General features: G+C 41.8%; 1 protein-coding gene across 2 annotated transcripts in view; it reads right to left on the bottom strand.

Annotated features, from left to right (window-relative positions):
• Nucleotides 1-877: 877 nt before the first annotated feature.
• Nucleotides 878-24465, bottom strand: part of PLPP4 (phospholipid phosphatase 4) — an 82313-nt gene continuing 58725 nt past the window's right edge. The window contains exons 6-8 of one of the 2 annotated variants that reach the window (XM_081193074.1): nt 7517-7687; nt 3701-3889; nt 878-3337 (exon numbers count right to left, since the gene is read on the bottom strand). In XM_081193074.1, coding sequence (XP_081049200.1) covers nt 3288-3337; nt 3701-3889; nt 7517-7687 — 410 coding nt within the window. In that variant the 3' untranslated portion in view covers nt 878-3287. Of the gene's footprint in view, nt 3890-7516; nt 7688-24465 lie in introns of both variants that reach the window. The other variant, XM_081193075.1, reaches the window with a different exon arrangement.

Below are 24465 nucleotides of genomic sequence, written 5' to 3'. Positions count from 1 at the left end.
GCTCCACCTGGTTTAGAAACTCGAGATGTGCCAGTGCAGCAACTTTCAGTTTTTATCCCAAATATAGTGACATTGGTGGAGGACATGTATGAGTAGTACAATAGCAGATTGGGGCCAGCCTCAAAGGAAACGAAGCAAGGAAAACAGACCTTTGGAGAGAAACCTTGTGCCTGATCTACTAGTCTCACCAGGACACCTGAAGGCACAGGAGCAGCTAAACCTCCTGGAAAGCTTTTTTAAGCCCAGGGCAACTTCAGCAACGCCTCCTGCTTAAAGGCCGGTTCCCATGACAAAGGCTTTGGGTGTTCTTCAGGACATTCCCACTGTCCCTCCTCCAACCACAGTTGGCACATATAACACACTAAGGTTTTGAACAGTTTGTTTCATGCATAGACAGATGTCTGAATAAAAAAATTAGAGCACCTCTATAACAGAATTCATTCTGTAAGAATTTTTTTCTCTCAAAAATATAAATCTAGGACCATTGTGAAAATTTCACTAGTAAGACAGTAAAGACAAGTGGTTCAGAGTATATGTAAGTACAGTGGTGCCCCGCAAGACGAATGCCTCGCAAGACGAAAAACTCGCTAGACGAAAGGGTTTTGCGGTTTTTGAGCTGCTTCGCAAGACGATTTTCCCTATGGGCTTGCTTCCCAAGACGAAAACGTCTTGCAAGTTTGTTTCCTTTTTCTTAACACCGTTAATACAGTTGCGACTTGACTTCGAGGAGCAACTCATAGAACATGGTGTGGTAGCCTTTTTTGAGGTTTTTGGTGATTTTTGAAGCTTTTCCAAAACTTTTACGACACGAAAAATTCGCTAGATGAAAAAACTCGTGGAATGAATTAATTTCGTCTTGCGAGGCACCACTGTATCTGATCATTGGGGGAAATACTGCAAAACTTCCCAAACTCTATAAGGTAGGCAAAAGTTATGTCATTGCATATTCAGGAAAAGTGAATCCTGATACTATTCTGACTTTCCACCCATTCATAATTTCCTTTTCTCTCATACATACAGAGGTGTAAGATCCATATCTCCACAGTATATTTTACATCCCAATATATTTACATAAAAAACACACACAGGAACACAAATGTCTCTTCCTATTAAATTCTACAGGGCTTTTAAAAGAATGTGATTCAAATTTATTGTATATTTTCAGTATATACAATCCTCATTCCGGGTATTTTTTTTATTTTACTGTGTGCAATGGATCTATTTTAAAAAGGGGGGTTTATCTGTTCTCACCTCTGACCCAAAAAAAGCATAGTTGTCAACCAACAATCACTTCCTTCAGGTAACCCCTGACCCCCCGCAAAAAAGGAAAAAATTGGCAAAGAAAATGCTCAGTTTTTATAGGGGGATGTGAGCTTGTTAAATTACAGACTAGGCCAATGCATAGTCCATCAGGCACACATTAGGTGTAAGTATAGCTATGGTAGCAATCCCTTCCAGTTGAAAGCACCATAATGGGTAGCATTGATCAAAGCAGCCTCCGTTAGTCCAGCTAGCTGATCAAACCAAAAAATCCCATTGTCAGATTATTACATAAAACATCTTCTTCCCTAATACGCTTTTATAAAGATTTCAGCGGCATGTTTTTCTTTCTGCCATCAAAAGGGACATGATTTCACTGCAGTATGACACTTGCACAAAGAATTAATGGAAGAAGAAGAAATAAAGGAGGGAAAGATTAATGAATGTGGATATGCTACATAATTGCTCCGCTCCTATAAGGGTGGCAGAGACCTTCACCAATGCATCCCTAACTAGACTGGGGAAAAGATGCACAAGGCAGCAACCTGGACCACGTTGTATTCATGTCCTGAGGCTGTGAGCATTGCTCCCAACACTGGGTGCGCAGTGTGCAATGAGGGACCGAAGAAAGAAAAATCTCCCTTGAGTCACCCTTGTTATTCACCACACCAAACAGTGGTCAATGACTTTGTGAGTTTTTGCTGAGATATCTGAAATCTGAAGAGGGGCTGATGGAATAATGAACAGGATATAAACCTTTTTGTCAGTAGATGCAGTCTTGTGCACGCCTGTGAAATATCACAGCAGGTTCACGAATCTGAGGTACAGCCTGAGGTACTTATCAAAATACAGTGGGCTAGTTCATACTTCGAACACTGCCAACAACCTTGCATAAGCGAAAGGCTGCACACGAGTGAAGGGTCCCTATGGAGTTCACCAAAGCAGCATGCTCGGCTGGGAGTCCTCGCTTTTTGCCACAGACTTCTGAAATGAGGTTTACGATTGTTCACATATATGCCACTGAGTGCTGCCACACACACACCCTCCCATGCATGCACTTGTAGTAATATAACAGCAGCCTCCCAAACAAGCATAGCTGTCAACTTTTCCCTTTTCTTGCGAGGAATCCTATTCGGAATAAGGGAATTTCCCTTTAAAAAAGGGAAACGTTGACAGCTATGCAAACAAGGTACTTGGGAAAGTGCTAGATTCAGAATTGCAGATGCAGAAGATAACACAAGTTAATATAGCGTTGGTGGGGACAGGGAGAGTCAATCTTCCCAAAAACAGATTGCCATGAATGGCAAACTATTAAAACCCCCAGCAAATAAACAAAGGAAGGAAAACCCATTAAACTAATGTGACTCTAGCTCACATATTCACAAAAATGTGTTGTTTTTTTCACCTTCACAATTCAGGATATTTTCGGTGTTAGGTTTTTTTGTTTTGTTACTTTAAAAAAAGGACTACAAGTTGCTGTTTGGCAATGAGTTATTCAGCTTGAATGTAAATTATGCTCTCAAGGGAAAGGGAAAAAAACGTTCCACTAATGTGTTATTATTAAGAGTGTCCAAGTGATCCTATCAATATACGTTATTGCCAGCTGAGAGTTCCAAGGTCTTTGCATAACTGTGCTGTGGGCATCTTGCTCAGGAATGACTGATGCCTGCAATCTTGGCCTCCTCCAGCTCTTGCTCTTTTGTATATTTAAAACCATCATTTCATTATAGTCAGCACAGAAGAACGCTGCCAGACTTGGTGGGCGGCACAAAGATATTTGCACTGCTACGTGTTAGACAACCAGGAGACACGCAGAATGCTCTTGTAACCGCATACAGAGTTATGAGACATAAAAGAAAGAAACCTTTTTGATACATGTTGAATGCCTTCAGAAAAGAAGGTGTGGTGTCAATCACAGCTCAGAATGCCTTTAACTTCTTAGCAGAAGATATTTAATCCCTTTGCAGTCGGTATGGTCCATCCGAGTAAGAGTTGGTCCGGATCCATGTTCTAGCTCAGCCACAGGTTCACTGGGTGGCCTTGAGCAACACATTCTCTTCCAGCCTCTGCCACCCATCTATAAAATGGGAATAATAATGACCTGCCTCAGACGGCTGTTGGTAAGTATGAATAAGCTAGCACTCTGCACGCTGGAAGTGCCATGTAAATAGAGATTAGTAATCATGAGCGGCATCTCACGGATCTTAGTTCTGTATTTGTCCCCTTAAACAATCATTGCTTTTGCATGGAACGGAGGGTGTGGGAAACACAGGACAGAGGTGTGTGAGGGGAAAGAAAAGGATATGGAAAAGTAAGGGAGGGGTATGGCAGAATCACAGCTGTTTAAGAGACATTTGTTATGCAGAGAGACCAGTTTGGATTGGCGGAATGTATGAAAGGGCTAGAAGTTCATCCTGCATGTGTATTAGTCATACCGGACCTTCTGTTATCCCTTCCAGAGGCAGGCTGGTTGCATTATCCACTGTGGGTGCCTCTTCTTTCTTCAGCACAGTCTGAGCAAGCAGACTGACGTAAGGCTTGTGACAAGACAGGTTACCCAATGGAGGGTAGTGTTGTCTGTAGCAAATGTAAGCAAACATGAGGCCGATGACCCCTCCGACAAAGGCATCTAGATGTGGGAGGGAAAGGAGAACAATATTTGCTAAAAAGTCTTATATTACTGTTAGAACTACAGGAAAGGGAGAGAGCCCCCAAATTAGATACCGCATGAACTCACTACGGCCTTCCCAGCCCTTCAGATAGGGGAATAGCGCAGTTAGTGTGCGGAGGGTGGCTTGGTGGCTCTGCCCCACCACACCAGCGGGCACTGAACAATCTTCACGACAAAATAGCTTGTCTTCTTAAACTGGACTGCTGAAATGAAATCAGCTTGGAATGACCAGAGACTGATTTTAAAAAATGTAGAAGCTCACCTGGTTCCGGTCCTCAAAACAAAATCCTATGCTCTGCTCAGAGGCAACATGTCCACACATTAAAATTAATTGTTTGATTAATGCCTTGCTCCTGTTGGAGCTTGGGGTCTAGTAAAACACACGTGTCAGCCACCCCCCCCACCCCCCGATTTGGTAGAAACTTTTCTGGCTTTAATGTTAGTTATCACCTAGGGTTTTTATTTTGATCATCTTGTTATATTCAGTAACTCAACTGAAACAAGCAACACACATTAAGAAAAGTAGGAATCACACGTGTTTGATTTTGGTTAACCAACATGTTCTGTATTAAAGAGGACCTGGAATACTTTAGCTGCAAAATTCTTACACTTTAGTTTCGTTGGTCAACTTTCGATAGTCAGCAGAAGAAACTGTACCCAGAGAATCCGTCTTCAGATATTTCTTTCCCTACAAGATTGATATTACATAGAGAAGGAAGCTGGGGTAACTGCCTCCCTGCCCCCCAATGCCCTCCAGCGCTGTCCTCTACATATTAAAAGGTGAGCTTCTGCACAGTTACATTCAGTGTAACAGTGTGAATTACACTGTTACAAGAGCCTGTTACACTCATGTATGCTTCCTGCATATATTAGAGCCCCAATTTGCTGTATTTAAATATATAAGGATTCTAAAGCTGGGGTAGGCAACCCAATGTTGTGGACTTCAACTTCCAACATCCCTGACTCATGGCCAGGGTTGTTGTGGCTTATGGGAGTTGTAGTTCATAGCATCTGGAGAGCACTACAATAGCTTTCCCTGTTCTAAAACATGTAAGGAGCTTACACACGTGCAGCAGACTCCTCACTGCTGAAGTTCACACTCCAAATCTTGGCGGATGGCAACAGAGAGGCTGAAGAGAAACGAAACCCACAGAGGGTTCATATACAATTTCAGTGTGATTATTAGAAGTGGCAGAAGACTAATTTGGGGTTTATATCATGTTGTTATGAAGCCTATTATCTGGAAATGCTATTGACCTGAAAATCGCTTGCAAAGGTTAAGTGAGAATCACCACTCTGGTTAAACATATGATCTTTAATGACTAGTGCTGGTGCTAACAATTCCACATATTCACTTTAATAGTAACAACTACAATTGTCATGTGGATAGTATAATGACTTGAAAACACTTCATTATTAAAGCTGGTCTATGACAGTCATTCCATGCAGCAAAACCAGTTATCACATAAGTACAGTCGTACACTGGAAGCCAAATGGAAGCCGTCCCGGAAGTCTGTTCAACTTCCAAAACATTCGGAAACCAAAGTGCAGTTTCTGATTGGCTGTAGGAAGCTCCTGCAGCCAATCAGAAGCCACAGAAGCCCCGTCAGACATTTGGTTTCTAAAAATAGTTTGCAAACTGGAACAGTCACTTCCGGGTTTAGAGCGTTTGGGAGCCAAAACGTTCGGGAACTAAGCTGTTCGAAAACCAAGGTGCGACTGTACTGGGTTATGCTGTTGCTATTACATTGGTGTTAAGTAAATGAAATTTGTGCCTTTTAAGACCAACCCAGGTAATTTCCAAGCAACTGTAATTTGAATAGATTTACAAGGTTGCATCCAACTTCAAACTTGTTCATTATTTGAAACCACTAGAGGAAATTAATATTTTGTTCTATCAAGCAATTAGAGCAAAACAACAACATGCCATGCTGAACAATACATTTTTGTTTTAATTGATATTGATGACTAACACCCTCTCTCTGGGCATTATCACCCATTTGTTCCACCTTTATTAAACTCCTTTGCACCTATGTGTGCACTCAAATGAGGGGCTTCAGCTACTTATTGCTACTTTTATTATTTTTGACACAATAAAACCAGGACATTTAACCAAGATATTAGCCACAGCGACGGCGGGGGGCGCGCGCGCTAGGGCGCAAGGCTGGCGGTGGCGGCGGGGAGCCCGGCGAAGGAAGGAACTTGTCCCTTCCCTCTGGACTCGCGCCCCCCCAGATGTTGCGCCCGGTGCGGTCGGCACCCCTGGCACCCCCCACGCTACGCCACTGCTCAGAGCTGGATCAAAACACCAGATGATAAAATTATTCAATCCCCTGTCAAAAACAGAGGATAATCTACTCCCAGACCTTCAAAGTTTAAGATAGGTTATCAAAAAATTGAATTAATAGGCAACACCCAAAATGTAGAGAACGTAGACATTCAGACACAAATGCTGACTATAGCAAATGGTTTTTGTGTGTGTCTGAAAATAGTTATACATTCCCCCACTTCTTGAAAAAAACACCAGTGTATGCTGACAAATCACATTTAGGAGTCTATTAACAGCCATCTGTTTATTTCTAAGATTCTGGGCATAAGATTCATCTGGGATGCTAATGTTCATATGAATGTAAACATTCACTATATTTTGGATTGACTGTGTTAATGTTATATCATCTATAGTATGATGTTACAAATACAGTATTTATCTATATAGTTAACTACAGATCTAATCTACAGTGATTCTGCTTTCTGCAGTAGAGGAAGCATCCTGAAAATACAGTTAAGCATATGATGCCTGGATATAACACTTGATGATGTAAATCAAATACATGCATGCCTGTACCTCAAATCAGTACCTACTGGTATCTATAGTAAAACATAACACAAAAAGGGACACATGTTGGCTCAGTAAACTAACAGTTAGAGTGGACCATCATTTCTTTCTACTTTATTATGTAAATAAAAAAATATATTTCCAAAGGAATACCCTGGGGTCAGAAAATTTGTAAGGTGGAATGGGGGACAGCTTGGACCCTTGCCAACTCCGTTCTGTTTTACACTCGCTAAACTAATTGCTGACCTCTAGCCAGAGATCTAGCTTCCAATTTGTAGCCAGAGATCTTGTGAGTAAATTGCTGTTTATGGGATGCCCACTGCCATCAATACCAATTTCCCTTCCAACCTACATTCCCTTCTTTCCTTGGAAAATCTGTTCCAGAGGATTGGGAGAGCCCCCAGAGTCACAAGAGAAGTGGGATGGGGAAGAGGAAATTGGAAAAAATGTTCCACAAGCCAGAGCCTCTGCTGGATTATTCATGGAAGAGCAACTCTGAAATTGGAACAGATGTCACTTACAAGCCTACCATTACAAAAATGAACTGGGTCAAAAAGCCTTAACTAATTACCTCTGCCCTGTATTTCATTTAAAAGATTTATTGTATTATTTTTTTAAAAAAAAGCCTATGTGTGGATACTGAATCAGAGCAGTGATCTGTCTTTCCCCTTACTGTACATGGATAAGAATCACTATAGCAGACAAAGAGCATGGACAACTGACACAAGGGGGAGATTCCCATGGCTCACCTTGCCAATGATGCTTGTAATCGCACATGCGTGACAGAGCGATCATCATGGCGCAATACAGAGGTAGAATCGCTGCACAGAGCCGCCAGCTTTTCCCACGGCCTTTCTCGGTAAAGCAATGCAACTTCCCAGCCAAGTAGAAGGTGGTGAAGCCAAGGCCTGAAAATGCAACTGCCAAAGGAAAAAGAAAATGTAGAACCAGGTAGCAGATGAGAGTTAGCAGAATGATACAAAGAGACTGCTTAGAGAGTTGTGCATCTAGAAATCCAATCCTTTTGCTGCAGGGAAGCAACAGCTAATGATGAGATCTTAAGCTCACAGTGCATCATCGTTAAGGATCTCTTGTGATTTCCAACAACTGGTATTCAGAGGCATTATTCTGTATCTGCTCTCATACGACTTATTAGAGACTTACATTTTCTCCATCTTTTTTATCTACAACAACCCCTAGGTACATTCTAGTTTCTTCCTGTTTTATTGCAATAAAGATTCACCTCCATATCAATACCAGCATTGCTTAATTCACCTCTTCCCCACCCCCCACCCCATGATACATCATGACACATTTCAATCATTTGTGAATATTTACATAATGTTACTCTGGTAAACATTATGTAAATATTCATAAATGGCTGATATATATCAAGATGCACACGTAATTGGCTTTAGGTAATGTGCGATGCTGACATTATTTATTTATTTTAAAGGTGTCCCTACCATCTTTTTCTTGTTTAAAAAAATGTCAAAGTGGTTCACTTACTTTTCTTAAAAAAACAACACCACACACACATAAAAATAGAATAAAACAAGCAATACAGCATCAGTTATAAACCAGTGCAAATCTCTGTAAGCTGGTAATAATGACCAGTGAAGGCCTGGGAGAATAAATAATTTTTTTAGCAGGTTCTGAAAGCAAGGCACCATTGGTGCCTGCTTTCTTTCAGAGGGGAGGTTGTTCAGTACAGTGGTACCTCGGGTTACATATGCTTCAGGTTACATACGCTTCAGATTACAGACGCCGCTAACCCATAAATATTACCTCAGGTTAAGAACTTTGCTTCAGGATAAGAACAGAAATTGGGCGGCGGCAGCACAGCAGCAGCATGAGGCCCCATTAGCTAAAGTGGTGCTTCAGGTTAAGAACAGACCTCCGGAACGAATTAAGTACTTAATCCGAGGTACCACTGTACACTGGACTTCACCAAAACAAAAAGGCCTTGCCTCTGCTTGCTGTGAGCTGGATCTCATCAGGATGGACCTCAGCAGGTTGTTTTGGAGCTATTTTTAAGGAAAATCAGCAAAAACAAGACTGCCAACATGGGTTGCCATACGTCCGGACATTTTCCCTGATTTCTGCCCAGATACTGTTTCCAACTGCAGTATTCTGTGGTTGTCCGGGAAATTCCAGATGCATGGCAACCCTCCAAGGGCCTCATTAGAAGATCTTAGTGAAAGAGCAGGTCAATATGGAAGAGGGCCAGTAATCAATGGTGGGCTGGGATGGCAACTCTTGGTGGGGTGAGCTAGCACCTTATTGGCTCCACCGGTGCATTTGCACAGCAAAGCTACTTGCCACTTTTCCTCTTCCAACTGCTGGTAATTCAGGTGGGCATCTACACTCCATTCCACCCTAGTATCCACTACTGGAGAAGGCATTTCCTCAGATAAACTGCTTTAATTTTTATAGGTCAGTACCAACACATTAAACCTGACTGTGGACAGCAAACTGGCAGCCAGCGCAGTTCTTTTAAAAGCAGTGTCTCAGGATCATGGCAAGTAACTTCGCTTAGCAACCTAGCCACTCCATTCTGCACCAACAGCAGCTTCTAGACCAGTCTTTAGGGCAGATCCTTTTGTTGTGCCTGGTTTGTAATGCTTTGTCATCAGGTTATTCAGGTTGGCTCTGGTGTGTCTATAAAACGTAATTCCAAGGGTCCTGGGATAACCAGTGAGGATTCCCATCTCTAATTAAGGGGTTCCATTGCCAAAGGTGGGAATCAAGATATGAAAAATAAATGCAATTTCTCACTTGATTCAAAGGCATTGCTTGCAGGGTGCTCTCTGGCTATCCAAGTAAGTGGGAGTTGTGTTTACACATAGAGCATGTGAGATAATTTAAATGGAATAGCTACTGTTATTGCTCACAAAGCACTTAAAGAAAAATCCCCATTAAATTCAAGTTCAAATATAATAATTTACACATTTGATTTCTATAAACTTGCCACAGGCCTCCACTTGTCCCACTGTACGTACCTTCCCATACAAAATGGGGAAAAAATTATAATTACTTCAGTGCAAGACAGATAAAGATGCAATTTTAGCTGAAATTATAATAGTTGGTTTTTAAAGCATGCTCTAATTTGAAGCCTGCAAGCGTTTGTGCACAATTACTAAAGAGCTGCTTTTTGCCTTTAATCACAACAATACATCACCTCTTTGAAACAAAAACAACAACGGGGGAGCCCAGATAGCAAATTTTCTCATGATGATTTCAGAAAAGTCTTGCAAAGATGCACCAGCAGCCCAATGTAGTGCAAGGAAGGCAGTTAGTGGAAGTAGCAAAATGCATAGACCACATCAACAGCTGATTTGCATGAAGGCATATAGGAATTATAAGATAAAACCTAGGGTGAGCGCTGGTGAATAGATTGTCCCTTGAGCACAAGCTGTCAGTTTTCAAAACTACAATTTAAGTCAGAGCAATTACTGAAAACTCCTCTTGTTAGGGGTTCGCCACACCTCTGAAAAGATCTGTTGGAAATGCACAGTGCTAAATGTAGCATAAACTTCATCATGCAAGCCTATTCTCATGAGATTGTTTCACGTGAACATTTCCAAAGGGGTCAGAAAAGTGGGTGACTCTTTTCTGTGGCATAACACTTCTTTGGTATAATGTCTTCTTTCATTTAGCATCAATGAAGGTCAATTTCTACACAGAAAAAGAATCAGCAGCTGCAATTTCCATCAGGACGGCAGCTCCTTACAGTTTTATAGTTATGCCTTGTCTAAAGATGAAACACCTCTCTCAATCAGCCTCCCAACTGAACTTGCCATCGATTTGAATCTGTGATTAAAAATGCATTTGTTTTGAGGGATGAAATGTGCCAAAAGCTTCAAAAGCAAATACCATTTTGGCCTTTGTTTTCAGAAGCAATGCATGCAAGATAAGAGGGTTAACAAAACTCCAGTACTCAATAATTATGCCTTTGTAGAAGTACAATGCCCATTCTTGGCTACTGGCAATTTAGGGAATGTTTAAGTGAATGGAAGCAAATGGAGAAGGAAGCAAATGGTATCCTATTGGTTACTACTTCCTTTGTATTTGGTGCTGTGGGTTAAACCACAGAGTCTAGGACTTGCCGATCAGAAGGTCGGCAATTCGAATCCCCGCAATGGGGTGAGCTCCCGTTGCTCGGTCCCTGCTCCTGCCAACCTAGCAGTTTGAAAGCACATCAAAGTGCAAGTAGATAAGTACCGCTCCAGTGGGAAGGTAAACAGCGTTTCCGTGTGCTGCTCTGGTTCGCCAGAAGCAGCTTCGTCATGCTGGCCACATGACCCGGAAGCTGTACGCTGGCTCCCTCGGCCAACAAAGCGAGATGAGCGCCGCAACCCTAGAGTCGGTCACGACTGGACCTAATGGTCAGGAGTCCCTTTACCTTTACCTTTAATGGAGTTGGGCAGGGAAGATCTGGATTACAATCAGCCATTTGCCTAGCTAAAACACTCCTGGTATAACAAAGCATAGTATATTAAACCCACACTCCCGTTCTGCTTTCCGTGCTTCCTCCTCCCCTCTACTCTCTCATGCAAAATAAATAAATAAGCCACAGTTTCCAATTACATCAGAACTGAGAAACTGTGGTTCAGTCTCTGACTACAAGCCAGGATATCAAACTGGGCTCTGATTGTTGCTTGATATCCTGGTTTGTAGTCAGAGATAAAACCAGAGATCCCCAGCCACATTTGCAATGTGTATCCCTGGTATTAAAATGAATGGGGTGGAATAATGTAATGACATCATAACGTCATTTACATAATTCCTTGCGTAAATTATGTAAGCTCACACCCTCCAACATTTCTCCAATGAAAATAAGGACGTCCCATCCATAATGATAATTTTACTATTTACACCCCCCTCCAACATCTTACTGGGGTAGAATCTACACACAAAAAAACGCTGTGCTTTTTAAAGAAATGTTTTGAAAAATACATTGAATTTGGCATAGCCAAATGTCACATTTGTATATGGCACTTTACAACACATTTAAAACATTTTATTTGAAGCTATATAGCTGAGTCCTGGGTTGCCCCAGCCACTCTGGGTAGCTTGAAACCAGTGGCGTAGTGTGGGGGGTGCAGGGGGGGGCGGCCGCACCGGGCGCAACATCTGGGAGGGGCGCTCGCACTCGCAGCTCTCTGCCCCTACCTGGATCGAGTGCTAAAATCCACGGGTTAGGGGGCGCAAATTACTTGCCTTGCCCTGGGTGCTGACAACCCACGCCACGCCACTGCTTCAAACACATATAGAAACATAATAAAACATTTAATGTTTTAAAAAAAACCTTCCCAATACAGGATTGCCTTCAGATGACTTGGGGGTCGGATAACTCCATACCCTCCAACATTTATTCAATGAAAATAGGGACACTCTAAGGAAAAGTGGGACATTCCAGAATCAAATCAGAAACCAGGATGGCTTCTCTAAATCAGGGACATCCCTGGAAAACAGGGACACTTGGAGGATCTGTATGCTATGCAATTTCATCACAGAGGACAGGCAGGCAAGTAATGTAGTGTTTGGTGGAAGATGAACTGCAACAGAATGGAAACAGTGCTGCATGCAATGAATACAGGGTAGGACAGATAATTAGGCCTTCTTACATTTTTATATGCAATAAATAAATATGAATGATTTCTATTCATAAGAGGGTTTGGTTGCTGGCACACAGTTGAGGTCAAAGCATGATAAGTAATATTTTTGCTGGCAACTAACTTTTATGGTCTTATGTAAAAGGCTTAATGTTTTGTTACACTAAATCTTAGTAATACTTCCAATTGAGTGTCAGTGGTGAGAAGATATCTCGTCTCATGTAGAAGGGGAGACGGGAATCTTGTGCAGGGGTGCAGAGAATGACTGTCACATTTGGGGTACCTGCCACAGAGCTGTCTCAGGGAAGGGTATTGTAAAATAGTGATGAAAATGGTAAAATAGCTTACAAGTCATTTTAATAATCTAAATGGGCACTTGAAGATGATAGACAGATGACAGACAGATAGATGATGATGATGATGATACATAGATATAGATATATAGATATGGATAGATGATAGATATATAGATAGATTAGATAGATAGATGATATATAGATGATAGATAGATAGATATAGATAGATGATAGATAGATAGATAGATGATAGATAGATGATAGATAGATGATAGATATAGCTAGAATCATTATGAGTTTTCCTCCAGCCTCATAGGAACCAGAGATAATAGGCAGCTTCCTTGATGTTTAGCTTTTGCAGAACGGATAGTCTCAGGAGGCTTCCCAGAGTATGAGATATTATTTTTTCCTTTTAACTACACAAAGGCAACGTGAAGAAGGCACAAATTACCACATCCACAGGGTTTCCAGGCCTTATTTTAGGAAAAAAAGGAGGCAGGCTTTAATGCTTTCCCCCCCTTTGAGAAGAGAACAAATGTAATTGGGGGTAAGGGGCAAAAGGCTGTGAAACAAATCAGACTGAAATGTATTACGACGGAATCAAACAGACTATGTGGAGCTGTTAATGCCAGATGTGAAGTAGAATTTGTTCCTATAACTAAGAATTGTTTAGGAATGGAGTTGTGTTTTTTAATTTGTTTGGTTTTTATTTAAGAGAACTGACCTAATTCACACCTCCTAGACTAAGCATTGGGGTTTTTTGTATGAATGGTATAACAAATAGTTCAGTGTTGAGTTTGCTGGGAATGACATTTCAGGGCTCTTTATGACATTTCAGTGTCCCCACATTGTGTTTTGTATAGTTGTAATATTTTAATGCCATTTGATGCTGGTATGTTAGAGGGAAAGCACTTGTGATGTTGTCCACCTATGAAATGGAGTCTAATCTAGCTGTTACAATCAATATAGCTCTTTCCTCCTCCCTTTATTAAGTATTATCTTTTGGCTGTATGAAAACTGGTAAATAATAGAAAAAACATGATAGGATTGAACCAGAAGGTGGATATCTAGCAAACTCTGCCTTAAATTGTTAAGCTTATTCCTTTAAGGTGAAGGGGGTGAGGGCAAATATTGACACTTACAGTCCTGAGTACCATCAAATCTTTCCTGTCACATGGAGCTGCTACTCTTGTGCAAGATGACTAACCAAGGGAACCCTGCTGTGTTGTGTGGCTATGAAACTAAATGCAATTTTTGCCAGCCCTAGCCTTTCTAGTGAAATATTTATTGTTAAGATTGATTTTCCCAGCTGTGCAACCATCCAAAATTTGTGTTATTTATCCAACAACCAGTGCACAAAATGTTAGTAGAAAAGAAAAGAAATGTAATTATCAGCAGTTTGAAAGCTCTCCAGTCTTGAGATGCATATGGATTTTGAAATTCTCGAATAGCTGTGCATTGTCTGTAAACTAATTCTCAGTTTGATAAGGTGAGGGTGTAATTAGTAAAATAAATAGGAGTGGTAACGTTATGTCCTAAGGACTTGGGGATGCTGTTTCCTCTGCCACAAATTAGCTTTGCTTCTTCCAATACTATACTTTGTTTTGCTACACTCTATACATTGTGAGGTGATCAGCCTGTGGCCACAATGTAACAGAGGCTTATGGCACACCTGCACAGTTGCAAAAGGATCCAGAGGATGAGTCATGGCATACAGAAGCCAGCCTCTCTCTCTCATATGCAACATACTTCTGCCAGGTACCTGGCTCAATAGTACAGCTGATTCTCAATAGCACAACTGATCTGCATTTTCAAGATGGAAAAGTGGTATGGCATTTTTCTACTAGGACCCTGCATATACCCCATGATTAACCTTGTATCCATAATTGTGTTGTTAAAGCAGTCCCAGAGTTTTCTCAGTCTGTCCTCGGTTCACTTTGATCTGTGATTTGAGTTCCAATTCACTCTGCGTAAATCAAAGCTCTGTGTTTCACATTCATTCTTAGGGGAAATCTAAAAATGAATATAATTTTTTTCCCTTTGGGCAGAAGCGTATTAAATTTGCAGGCACAGAAACTCCTACAGTGTGTGTTAAACCTGATGGTACAAAAAATGCTTTTGTGAAAATGGTAAAAGGCCCCTAAGGATGCTAGCTCAATTCATATGTAATGGCAAGTATGGTTTGACTGGTGGTACCACCAGAATATTAGACATGCATGTTTTCCTCTTCCTCCCCACCTAACACACTCTTGATTTGCTCCCTCACTTCCTTGGTTGAGGAAATTTATGCTCTGCCATTACATTTGAACTAGGGAAACTATGGTTTCTGCAAACTAGGAAGTACGGGAAGGAACTAGAATATGCAAAGAGAGGGAGCGTACAAGCCCAGATGTGGGAAATAGCAAAACCATAGCTTGCAATTATGTGAGAATCAAACCACTATTTGATTGGTTTCATGAAGGACAAGGAGGAAGAAGCTTAGGCATGGAAATGTAGTGCTCAGTAGAGTGAAAAGGAAGGGGGAGGCAAAGGTAAGTATTGGGGGATTTGATGTGGTTGAATTGAGATAGGTTATGCACAGTCTGATCAAAATTATCTCATTATCTTATTTTCTCAGCAATTGCTTTCCACAATGATTAAGGAAAATGAAAAGTCATTTGAGGATAGGTCATGAAGAAAGCACATTCAGTAATCCTATTAACCAAGGAGATACTCAAGCAAAGTATATATTTTTAAAATGCAAAGTATAAATTCATCACCTCCATCCAATCATGCAGACACAAACACACACACAATTCTAATACACCTATACAAGCTAACAAATAAAGCTGAAAAACGTCATATTAAAGTATTAAAGCTGGAAAACGTCATATTAAAGTACTTTAAACAAGGTTTACATTCTACTTTTGCTCCATTATCAACTGCCTTTTCCCCTAGTTGTGAAGAATTAATATTCTGAGATGGTCCATGTAATGATTTGACATACTACAACTCCAGTGAAAACAGGAGGAAATGAAATAGCAAACAATCATCAGAAAGTTTGTCAGGCTTTGATAAATCTACCGTTAAGATAAGCTCACTGTTTTCAAACCTTGATACTAGGAATACACCTATTCCAAGTCCATTCATCTTGGTGGATCTTGGGTTTGGTGCTAATAGGAAAATAAGAACCCTTGTACCAAGTGGGACTTACTTCTGAGTTTTACACTTACACTTGTGTTTTACATACTGTAGTGAACACTTAAGTCTATTGCACTATGTGTAATTGTCATTTGAAGAGGGTTCATGTTGAATGTATGGGAAAATAACCTGCAAGCCAGCAATCTCCATTTCCTTTTGTCTGCAAGCTCATCAATAGCTCTGTCTTAAAGAAGAAGAAGAAGAAGAAGAAGAAGAAGAAGAAGAAGAAGAAGAAGAAGAAGAAGAAGAATCCCCACAGAAGTATGGCTCGTTGCATGATCTCCACATGAGGGAGGGCCAAAGCAATTTTTCTCCTCAAAGAGTTCCCCTATCTTTTCAATGCTGAGAAACATTCCATCAACCCACCTTAGGCAGAGGTGAAGCAGTGCACATTCATTTCACGCAGGTTCCCACGGTGAAGTAATACAAAACAGTATTTATCGTCTGCTTTGTAATAATTTAAGGTGCAGAAATTCACTGGGGGAGTTCACTGCTCTCTCCGCTTAGGACTCTGCAGTATGTCAGCAGCAATGCCAACCCTGACAAACACTGGAAATATTACAGAGTTTACTTTCTCTAGGCCTTTTGAAGCTATAAGTAAATGCTGCAGAGATAGAGGAAACAAAGCAACTGAGGCAGATCATTCCATTGTTCTTCTGTTCTTCTGTGGTGCCTGGCAAAGATGATAACGGACTGGCTTTCCTCTAGGCTGCTGAAGCCAACGGAAGACAGCAAGATGAAAGAGAAACCATAAAATATTTGAATATAATATGAATTATAAATATTTAAATCATGTAAAATGATTCAATAGACTTAAAAAAAATAAGAACATAAGAAGCGCCTGCTGAATCAGGCCAATGGTCCATCTCATCTAGTATCCTGTTCTCACAGTGGCCAACCAGATGCCTGTGGGAAACCAGCAAGCAAAATTTGAGCACAACGGCATTCCCCGTCTTCTGGTTTCCAGCAACTGGTATTCAGAAACATTGCTGCCTCCAACTGTGGAGGCAGAACATAGCCATCATGGCCATGACTCTTTCCTCCATGAATGTGTCTATTCCTCTTTTAAAGCCATCTAGGTTGGTTGCCATCACTGCCTTCAGTAGAAGTTCCATATGTACTGAGTGAAATGCTTCTATCGGTTCTGAATCTTCCATCATTCAGCTTCACTGGATGTCCACAAGGGGTTAAATTCATTGGATGTCCACATTAAGAAATACCTAAGCAGCCTTCTGGGACGCGGGTGGCACTGTGGTCTAAACCCCAGAGCCTAGGGCTTGCCGATCAGAAGGTCGGCGGTTCGAATCCCTGCAATGGGGTGAGCTCCCGTTGCTCGGTCCCTGCTCCTGCCAACCTAGCAGTTCGAAAGCACGTCAAAGTGCAGGTAGATAAATAGGTACCACTCCGGTGGGAAGGCAAACAGCATTTCCGTGTGCTGTTCTGGTTCGCCAGAAGCGGCTTAGTCATGCTGGCCACATGACCCAGAAGCTGTACGCTGGCTCCCTAGGCCAATAAAGGAAGATGAGCGCCGCAACCCCAGAGTCAGTCATGACTGGACCTAATGGTCAGGGGTCCCTTTACCTTTAAGCAGCCTTCCCAACCTGGTGTTCTCCAGATGTTTTGGACAACAGCCAACAACATCCCTGACCATTGGCACTGCTGGCTGGGGCTGACAGAAGCAGTAGTTATAAACATTCAGAGTGCACCTGGATCTGTAAAAATTGTGAAAGGCTGAACCTAAAGCTCAATTGTTTATCAGTCCTCCCAGCCTATTTGGTTGCAATGGTGGAAAGCGGGCAACAGGTTCATGCCTTGTGGAACAATTTTCTAGCATTATGGTTTGGAAAGGACTCCCATCTGCTTAGAACCCTCTCGACATGGACCTATCTTTCAATAAACCCCTGAACATGGGTGAGCATTCTGAGGTACAGCCTAGGGCACACTCTAATCTAGGCAGGGTTGTTGGGACTAAAACTTCATCCATGTAATAAAGCATTACAGCCAAACTCCTCTGTGGTTGTTCATTTACAAGGGAAGATCAGTCATGGCGAAAAAACAACAACTGATTTTCAGGGAAGCTTGGTCATCATGACTGATTGTCTAATTAAGGAACACCTAATAAACAAGCCTCATCTTCTTCACTTAGAAAAGTGGTTTGGTATGATTGTAGCATGCAAACTTGGAGTGAATTTTCATTGATTGATTTGCACTTTTTGTATCTAGAATGTGCAAAGCACAAGCTTTTTAGACTGATGAATTGGTGGTATTCTGTGCTAGTCCTGCTCAGAGTAGCCCTACTAAAGTTAATGAGCATGACTAACTTGGGTTTATTAATTTCAGTGGGTCTACTCTGAATAGGGCTTAGATACAACCCAAATACAACTAATATGTGCATGCAGCATTTTTTGTATAAAATGAAACAAAAATCATATTCTGATTTTAATACTGCAAAGCAACATGTATAACAAATTAGCTCTTTCTGTATACAGTTGTCACAGAATGTCTTAGCTTGAGGCAGCAGATGGTAAATATTCATGTGTTGATTTCGTTGTGAGACAGATACGTCTCCGAAGAGTCTTAACTCAGATTTGAGCTGGCTCTTCCCTTTAACATGTTACTTTTTTAGATCACAGAGGCCACAGAACAGGGGAAAGATTGGGAAGCTTAAGCAAAAAAGAAAGTAAAGCAGTGATCGTTTTCCTCTCCCACAGGCATTGTAAGATGTGAATGCATCCCCTCTCTCTCTCTCTCTCTCTCTCTCTCTGAGAGAATTCTGGAAGAAAATAATTCAGGGTGAATATTTATTATTTATAAAGCACCAGAAGTGTGCCAGGTTTTTATTTATTTATTTGCAGAAACAGATGCACGAGAAATTTGCAGAGGAAGCTCCTGGACAGGCAGATTTTTGTCCACATTTTAACAGACAAAAACAGGAAGAGTCTGATGAGGGGAAAAGCTCTAACTGCCCCAATTTTCCCTTCATCTGCACCTGAGGCCCAGAACCAGAAAGGGCAGCAAAACAGTGGCACAGGTAAGGATCTTGAAAGACACTTCATGGCTGTGCAAAACTGACTTCTTTAAGTGCACCCTTACGGTCTCACTTCAGAGACTGGAAGGAGAGCAGCCATCTAGACAACATGGATTGGCTCCAGGTTTCACAAAATACAGGCAACCCCTGATTTGCCGATCCCATTCCGTCCTCATTCTGCTCTCTTCCAGATTCAAAACGACCCACACGTCTGCGGTTGCATGTCAATTGCATGCACCCAAAATGGCCACCGCCTGTACACTATGTTAGTTCTGCGGCCCATAAGCATGACACACATTTGAACCCACGCATACCTGGCAACATGTTTCTGCATGTCAGTTGGTGAATACAATATAGTTATCATAATGAACTTCTACTTTATGTAGGGCAAGTCTATGAATGCTTCTCAACACCAGCACATTCCTCAGCCATTAAACGCTACCAAAACAGCCAGCCAGCCAGTCGACAAACAAAACAAACAAACAAACAAACAGAAATAGGAGAACAAAAATATATGGCCAAACATCTGAAGGCCCCAATTACATGGCTATCATTTTAAAGCTGACTTCTGTAGTTGGGTGCTAATCTTCTAGTACTGATACTTGACTTTGGAAAGCTTGACTTAGAAGTCTTTGCAATGTGTTACTATGCGTAACATGTAACCTTTTGGATCTGCTGCCAATGCAGCTGTGTTCGGAGTACTCTGAAGTGCTGTAATAACTGATATCCATCCCCCCCCCCATCTGCCCTTTTCAATCCCTTAAAAAAAAATGTGTGTGATGATGGTGAGGAACAGTTGAGACTTTCAGGGGTGGTTGGCTACCCTTAGCAACCCATCAGTATTCCCTTGGAAATTGGGAACAGAATGCCCCAGGGGAACAGAGCTACACCTATAATACAGCCCTGGTACCTAATGAATTTCTTGCTGGTCTCCTGCAGTGGGCTGACATACCATACCTTGACAATGCTAGGTCATAGAATTGTAGAGTTGGAAGGGACCTTAAGGGTCATGTAGCCCAACCCCCTGCAACCTCATATAACATTGCAATGTCTGCTGAAATATGAGCTGCATCCGATGAGCATATATTACTTTGCACTAAAGAAGAACATTATCACAATTTCTAAATGGCAGAAAATTATAGAATTGCCAAAACACCAATTTACAAAGCTGCCCGAGCAGCAGCAAGAGACAAATGATCCAGCGCTTTTGTTTATAGAGCCTGATACTTGCCATGATTACCATCTATTTTCCAAATGCAAACAGATAACATTCATCATTGGAATGGCACAACAACTTGCTACAATTCTAGAAGGGGTTTTACACTGCGAGCTTCACACTGTTCCTGCAACTGGATATATGTCTCTCTCCTTAAGGAAAATGCATGACATCAGATGGAAGCCGAAATTACAATCTGACTGTGCAACCAAAAGAACAGTTGATGGATGTACATTTCAAGGTCAACATTCTGGATTTATTGGCACAGGAACAACACCTTTGTGAACAAATGAGATAATAAACCAGGACAGAACGGTATGTTCTCACATTTTTTAATATACAGAGTAGCAGAGAAAGAAGGCAGTGAACCTTTCAAAAGAAGGTATGTGAATATTATGAATATGAGACAAAACGTAATAAACAAACAATATAGCAGACATTGGCAATAGGATTTTACAATGATACATAACTTACCAATGCTAGATACAGTATGTGTTCCTCACAGCATCCCTGTAAGGCAGGCCAGTCATATAATCTCCCTATAAAATATGGGAGAATGAGCTCCAACATCCCAACAGTGTTGTCACTTCTCTAGAACTTTCCACGTTCAGCAGCTGGGTCTGCAAGTATCCATTTAAATTCCCCACTATGCCCTGGAGTGACACTAACTTTTGGCATGAATGTGGCCAACTGAAGTGGCACCTCCCAGCTGCCCCTTGGAGGTTTCTTCTTATCCTATGAGGCTCACCAGGGGGCATTTTGCCCAGGACCACTCTCAGACTCAGAGCCTGCCCTCTAGGGTATGTAGGTATGTGAAGTCAGGCAGGTTGGAAAGCAAGCAAACCAAACAACCAAGAAACAAACCAAAAACACCTTTTGCTGAGGCATTTGTTACAGAGTTATAGCTGGATTTGGATTTTTATGTGAGGAACACTCAAAATAACTAAACCCATGCAGAAAGTTTGCCTTTCTACTAAGCACATTTATCCTTTTGATGTATTGTACCTCTGTAAGAGGTAAAGTACTGCTTATTAAAGTCAAAGGAGAGCACATGTGGACATTTTTTACCAGTCTCTTGGGATTTGTGTTTTATTGGAATCTGCCCAGTCTCCAATTACCTATAGCAAGCTTTTTCATCTCCCAAGTCTGTATGAGACAAAGGTGTATGGAATTACCTTTGGGGAAAATGTAGCAAATATTGTTCAAACTGAACTGGGTCATAGCATCACATTTATAATAGTATTACTTCAGCCAACAATGGGACTTCTTTTTTGCTTTCTCTCATAGAACGATATTTAATTTGGCGTTTAGTCACAAGCTGCTATGATTCTTCTCAATCCTGCTTTCTTGTCTGCTATTTTTAGCTTAATCATTTGGTTCCTTTCAGTTTCTTTGCCTTTCTTCCCAGAAGCCAGACCGGTGATTAATTTTCCTCATAAGATTTACTTCATCAGGTTCCTATATAATATTTGAGGCTGCTCATTTTTTATTTATTTAAAAGTTTCTTGAATAATAAAAAGTTAATAAACATTAAACTTTAAACAGGAGTTTTGTTTCTCCTCTGAAGCTTCAACCATGACCAATGGTAGGTAGCTGAAACTGGGGCAGGAACTTAGCTAATTAACTAATAATGTTTGCACCCCGAGGCCCCCAAGTCCTTCCCCTGAAAATAACTTCACACTGACACGTAATTTTAGTTTAAGTTATTGGGCAAAATTTAGGCCACAACTTTACTGATTACAGCAAAGTGAACGGTGTTGGCTTAGGCATTGGCAACAGACTAGAACTGACTCCTGCCTCTCTGTCTGGAAGTCTGAAAGGGTAAACACCAAACGAGGGAGCAACATAGATGAAGACCAACGAAGCTCACCCCGGGGTTCCTGTGGTTCTGGCATGGCCCTAGCCCCTCAAGCAGACTTCGGACAAGATCCAGGACCCCCAGATTCCTTTACCGGAATACCCTTATTCATGGAGGGGCAGGTGATGGCCGTACCTCCTCTCCCACACACTTCAATAAGCCAATGCCTAACCGCCAAACCTTACAAAGTTGTGATGATTGCTAAGGGGGTAGGCGAAAACCAAGTGGCTACATCCAATCTGCCAAATGGAATGATTCCTACCCAGCCTATGCTCCAAAGCAGGCAACCCAATCCAAAGCAAGGCCAAAGCAGCAGCACCTAAAATTAGGGAGGGAGTGGGTGTTCGGCAGCACGATGCAAGTTCCCCCAGTTACGCTGCGCTGCCGCTTTTATAGGCCCCAGGAATCGCGCCCCCGATTGGCCCAAACAACCTGGCGCAATCCCGGGGCCCAACGGTTAAGGCTTGGGCCATGCCTGGCAACAACACTCCCAGTGGGGTGGCTTAGGGGCCCATGTGCAACCAGGACCCTCATTAAGGAGGGTCCCATATCCAGTGCTATTTTTCTTAGAATGGCAATGGTGCCTACCTGAGAGGTGCCAGAATTGAGTTCTGGCTGAAAAAAATAGCCCTGGTTGTATTGATCCTAGAAGGAAAATACTTGAGGTTGCAATCCTAAACACATTTTTGTATACACTTAGGCTGCAACCCTATACTCACTTAATTGGGATTAAGTTCCATGGAACCCAAATGGTAATTAAGTCTGAGTAACCACACAGAGGACTTCAGTGAACAGGAGTAAATTCCATCAAACAAAGTGGGCATAAAACGTGTTCTCCCTAGCAGAGAGTGCGTGTTGCGGTGGGGGATACAAGCCACCCCATTGTTGCTGGGCGGATTAGCGAAGGGACCCAGGCAGTGAATTGGTTAATCGGGTCTCTGGGGAGAATTGCTTGTTGCCAATTTTGAAGGAGGGGTCAGAGGTTTTAAATACTGGACACCCAACTTTGAGCGTCCTCTTGGTTGCTTGCACCGGATCACCCGCCCACCCTCCCTGTATTGGGGGGGTTGTTCGCTTGACCTTGCTATGCCTGTCATGGGGTCGTCTGCTTTGAGGCAGGGGCCTGGTAGGAATTTGTCCATTTGGCTGATTGGCTGGTGCCATTTGGTTTTGCCTACTGCGTAGCAAATCGTCACAACTTGTAAGGTTGGCGGTTAGGCAGTGGTTCAAATTGGTTGGTGGAGGGGTAAGTGCCTACCCTTCCAATGGTAGTGCGGAAAGGGAATTCCGTTAAAGGAATCCAGGGGATTGCCATTCTTTTTGTCCTTGTCCCTGGCATCGGACGTGGTCCGTGCAAGCCACCAGGAGCAGGAGGGTGAGAAGTGAGGGACTGAGGGACTGAGGCCCAGCCTCATTTTCTCCCCAATAATTGTTTCCCTGACTGGCTTTGGCTGGAATCCAGAAGTCAGTCCTGTCCCCTGGGCAAGGACAGATAGTCGGAACCAATGCCTATGCAACCACTCACTTGGTGTATTTAAATAAAGTTGTGGCCAAAATCGTGCCAAAAACCCAAACCAAAATTGATGTGTGATGTGTGAGTTATTGGGGGGTGGCTTGGGGACCTCTTCACGCAACTTCTGGGTCAACACGCATAAGATTGCACTACAAACTAAATTTACGTTTTCAGAGCTGAAGTGGATTAAAGTGCTCTGTCACCCTATCACAAGAAGTAAATTAGAAAATTGAACTTTTGATGTTAAGAAAGTGATGCGGACGTGCATTGAAAAGTGTGGAACAAATGTGTGATGAAAAGGAAGGCATACAAAAAGACTACAAGGAAACTGGGATAGAGATTGTCTGAATGCTCATTGTCATATAAATTTCCCACAAACAAATAAAAATGATAGCTGTATAATCTAACCGCCTTTGTGCAACCTAATCCAAGATGGATGCCCAATAAACAGGAGGAACCTATAATCTGAGACTACCTGTTCATTTCATGTCCGACTGGCCTTCCCTGCCCAGTTTGAACACCAGTGGAAATGTTATCTGAAGCACTTCTGTGTTTCAAAAGTGGCTTGCTGTTCAAAGTGAGGAGGGGGGAAAGATTTAAAACTACACTGGGAGTGCAGTTCTTCTAGACTGTGACAAAAATGCTCAGCTCATACTTGTGTGGTGTGTGCCCTGAAAAATCAATGTCATTTTCATCAAAGTAAGCAAGTAAACTGTTTGGTTATAATATACATCATGAGTAGGCTGCATGCAACTCAAATGAATCTTCATGGCCCACTTCTCCCCAAGGTGTTTTGTCTTGGCAATTGGATTTTATTAAGCACCAAAGAATCCCAATGGTCAATTTGAAATAGTAAATTTACAGCTCTTGGGGATAAGTTTGAAAATATGATAGCAGTTCTCATTATTTTTAGGCCTCTATCAAGGATTTCATTTTATTGGCTCAGGGGATTTTAAACATTTGGGATTTAACAACACAGAACTGGAATG

The sequence above is a fragment of the Podarcis bocagei genome (assembly GCF_964188305.1).
Source record: "Podarcis bocagei genome assembly, chromosome: 4".
Classification (NCBI taxonomy): Eukaryota; Metazoa; Chordata; class Lepidosauria; order Squamata; family Lacertidae; genus Podarcis; species Podarcis bocagei.
Note: the sequence above shows the minus strand (reverse complement) of the source record. Positions and strands in the feature narration are given on the sequence as shown.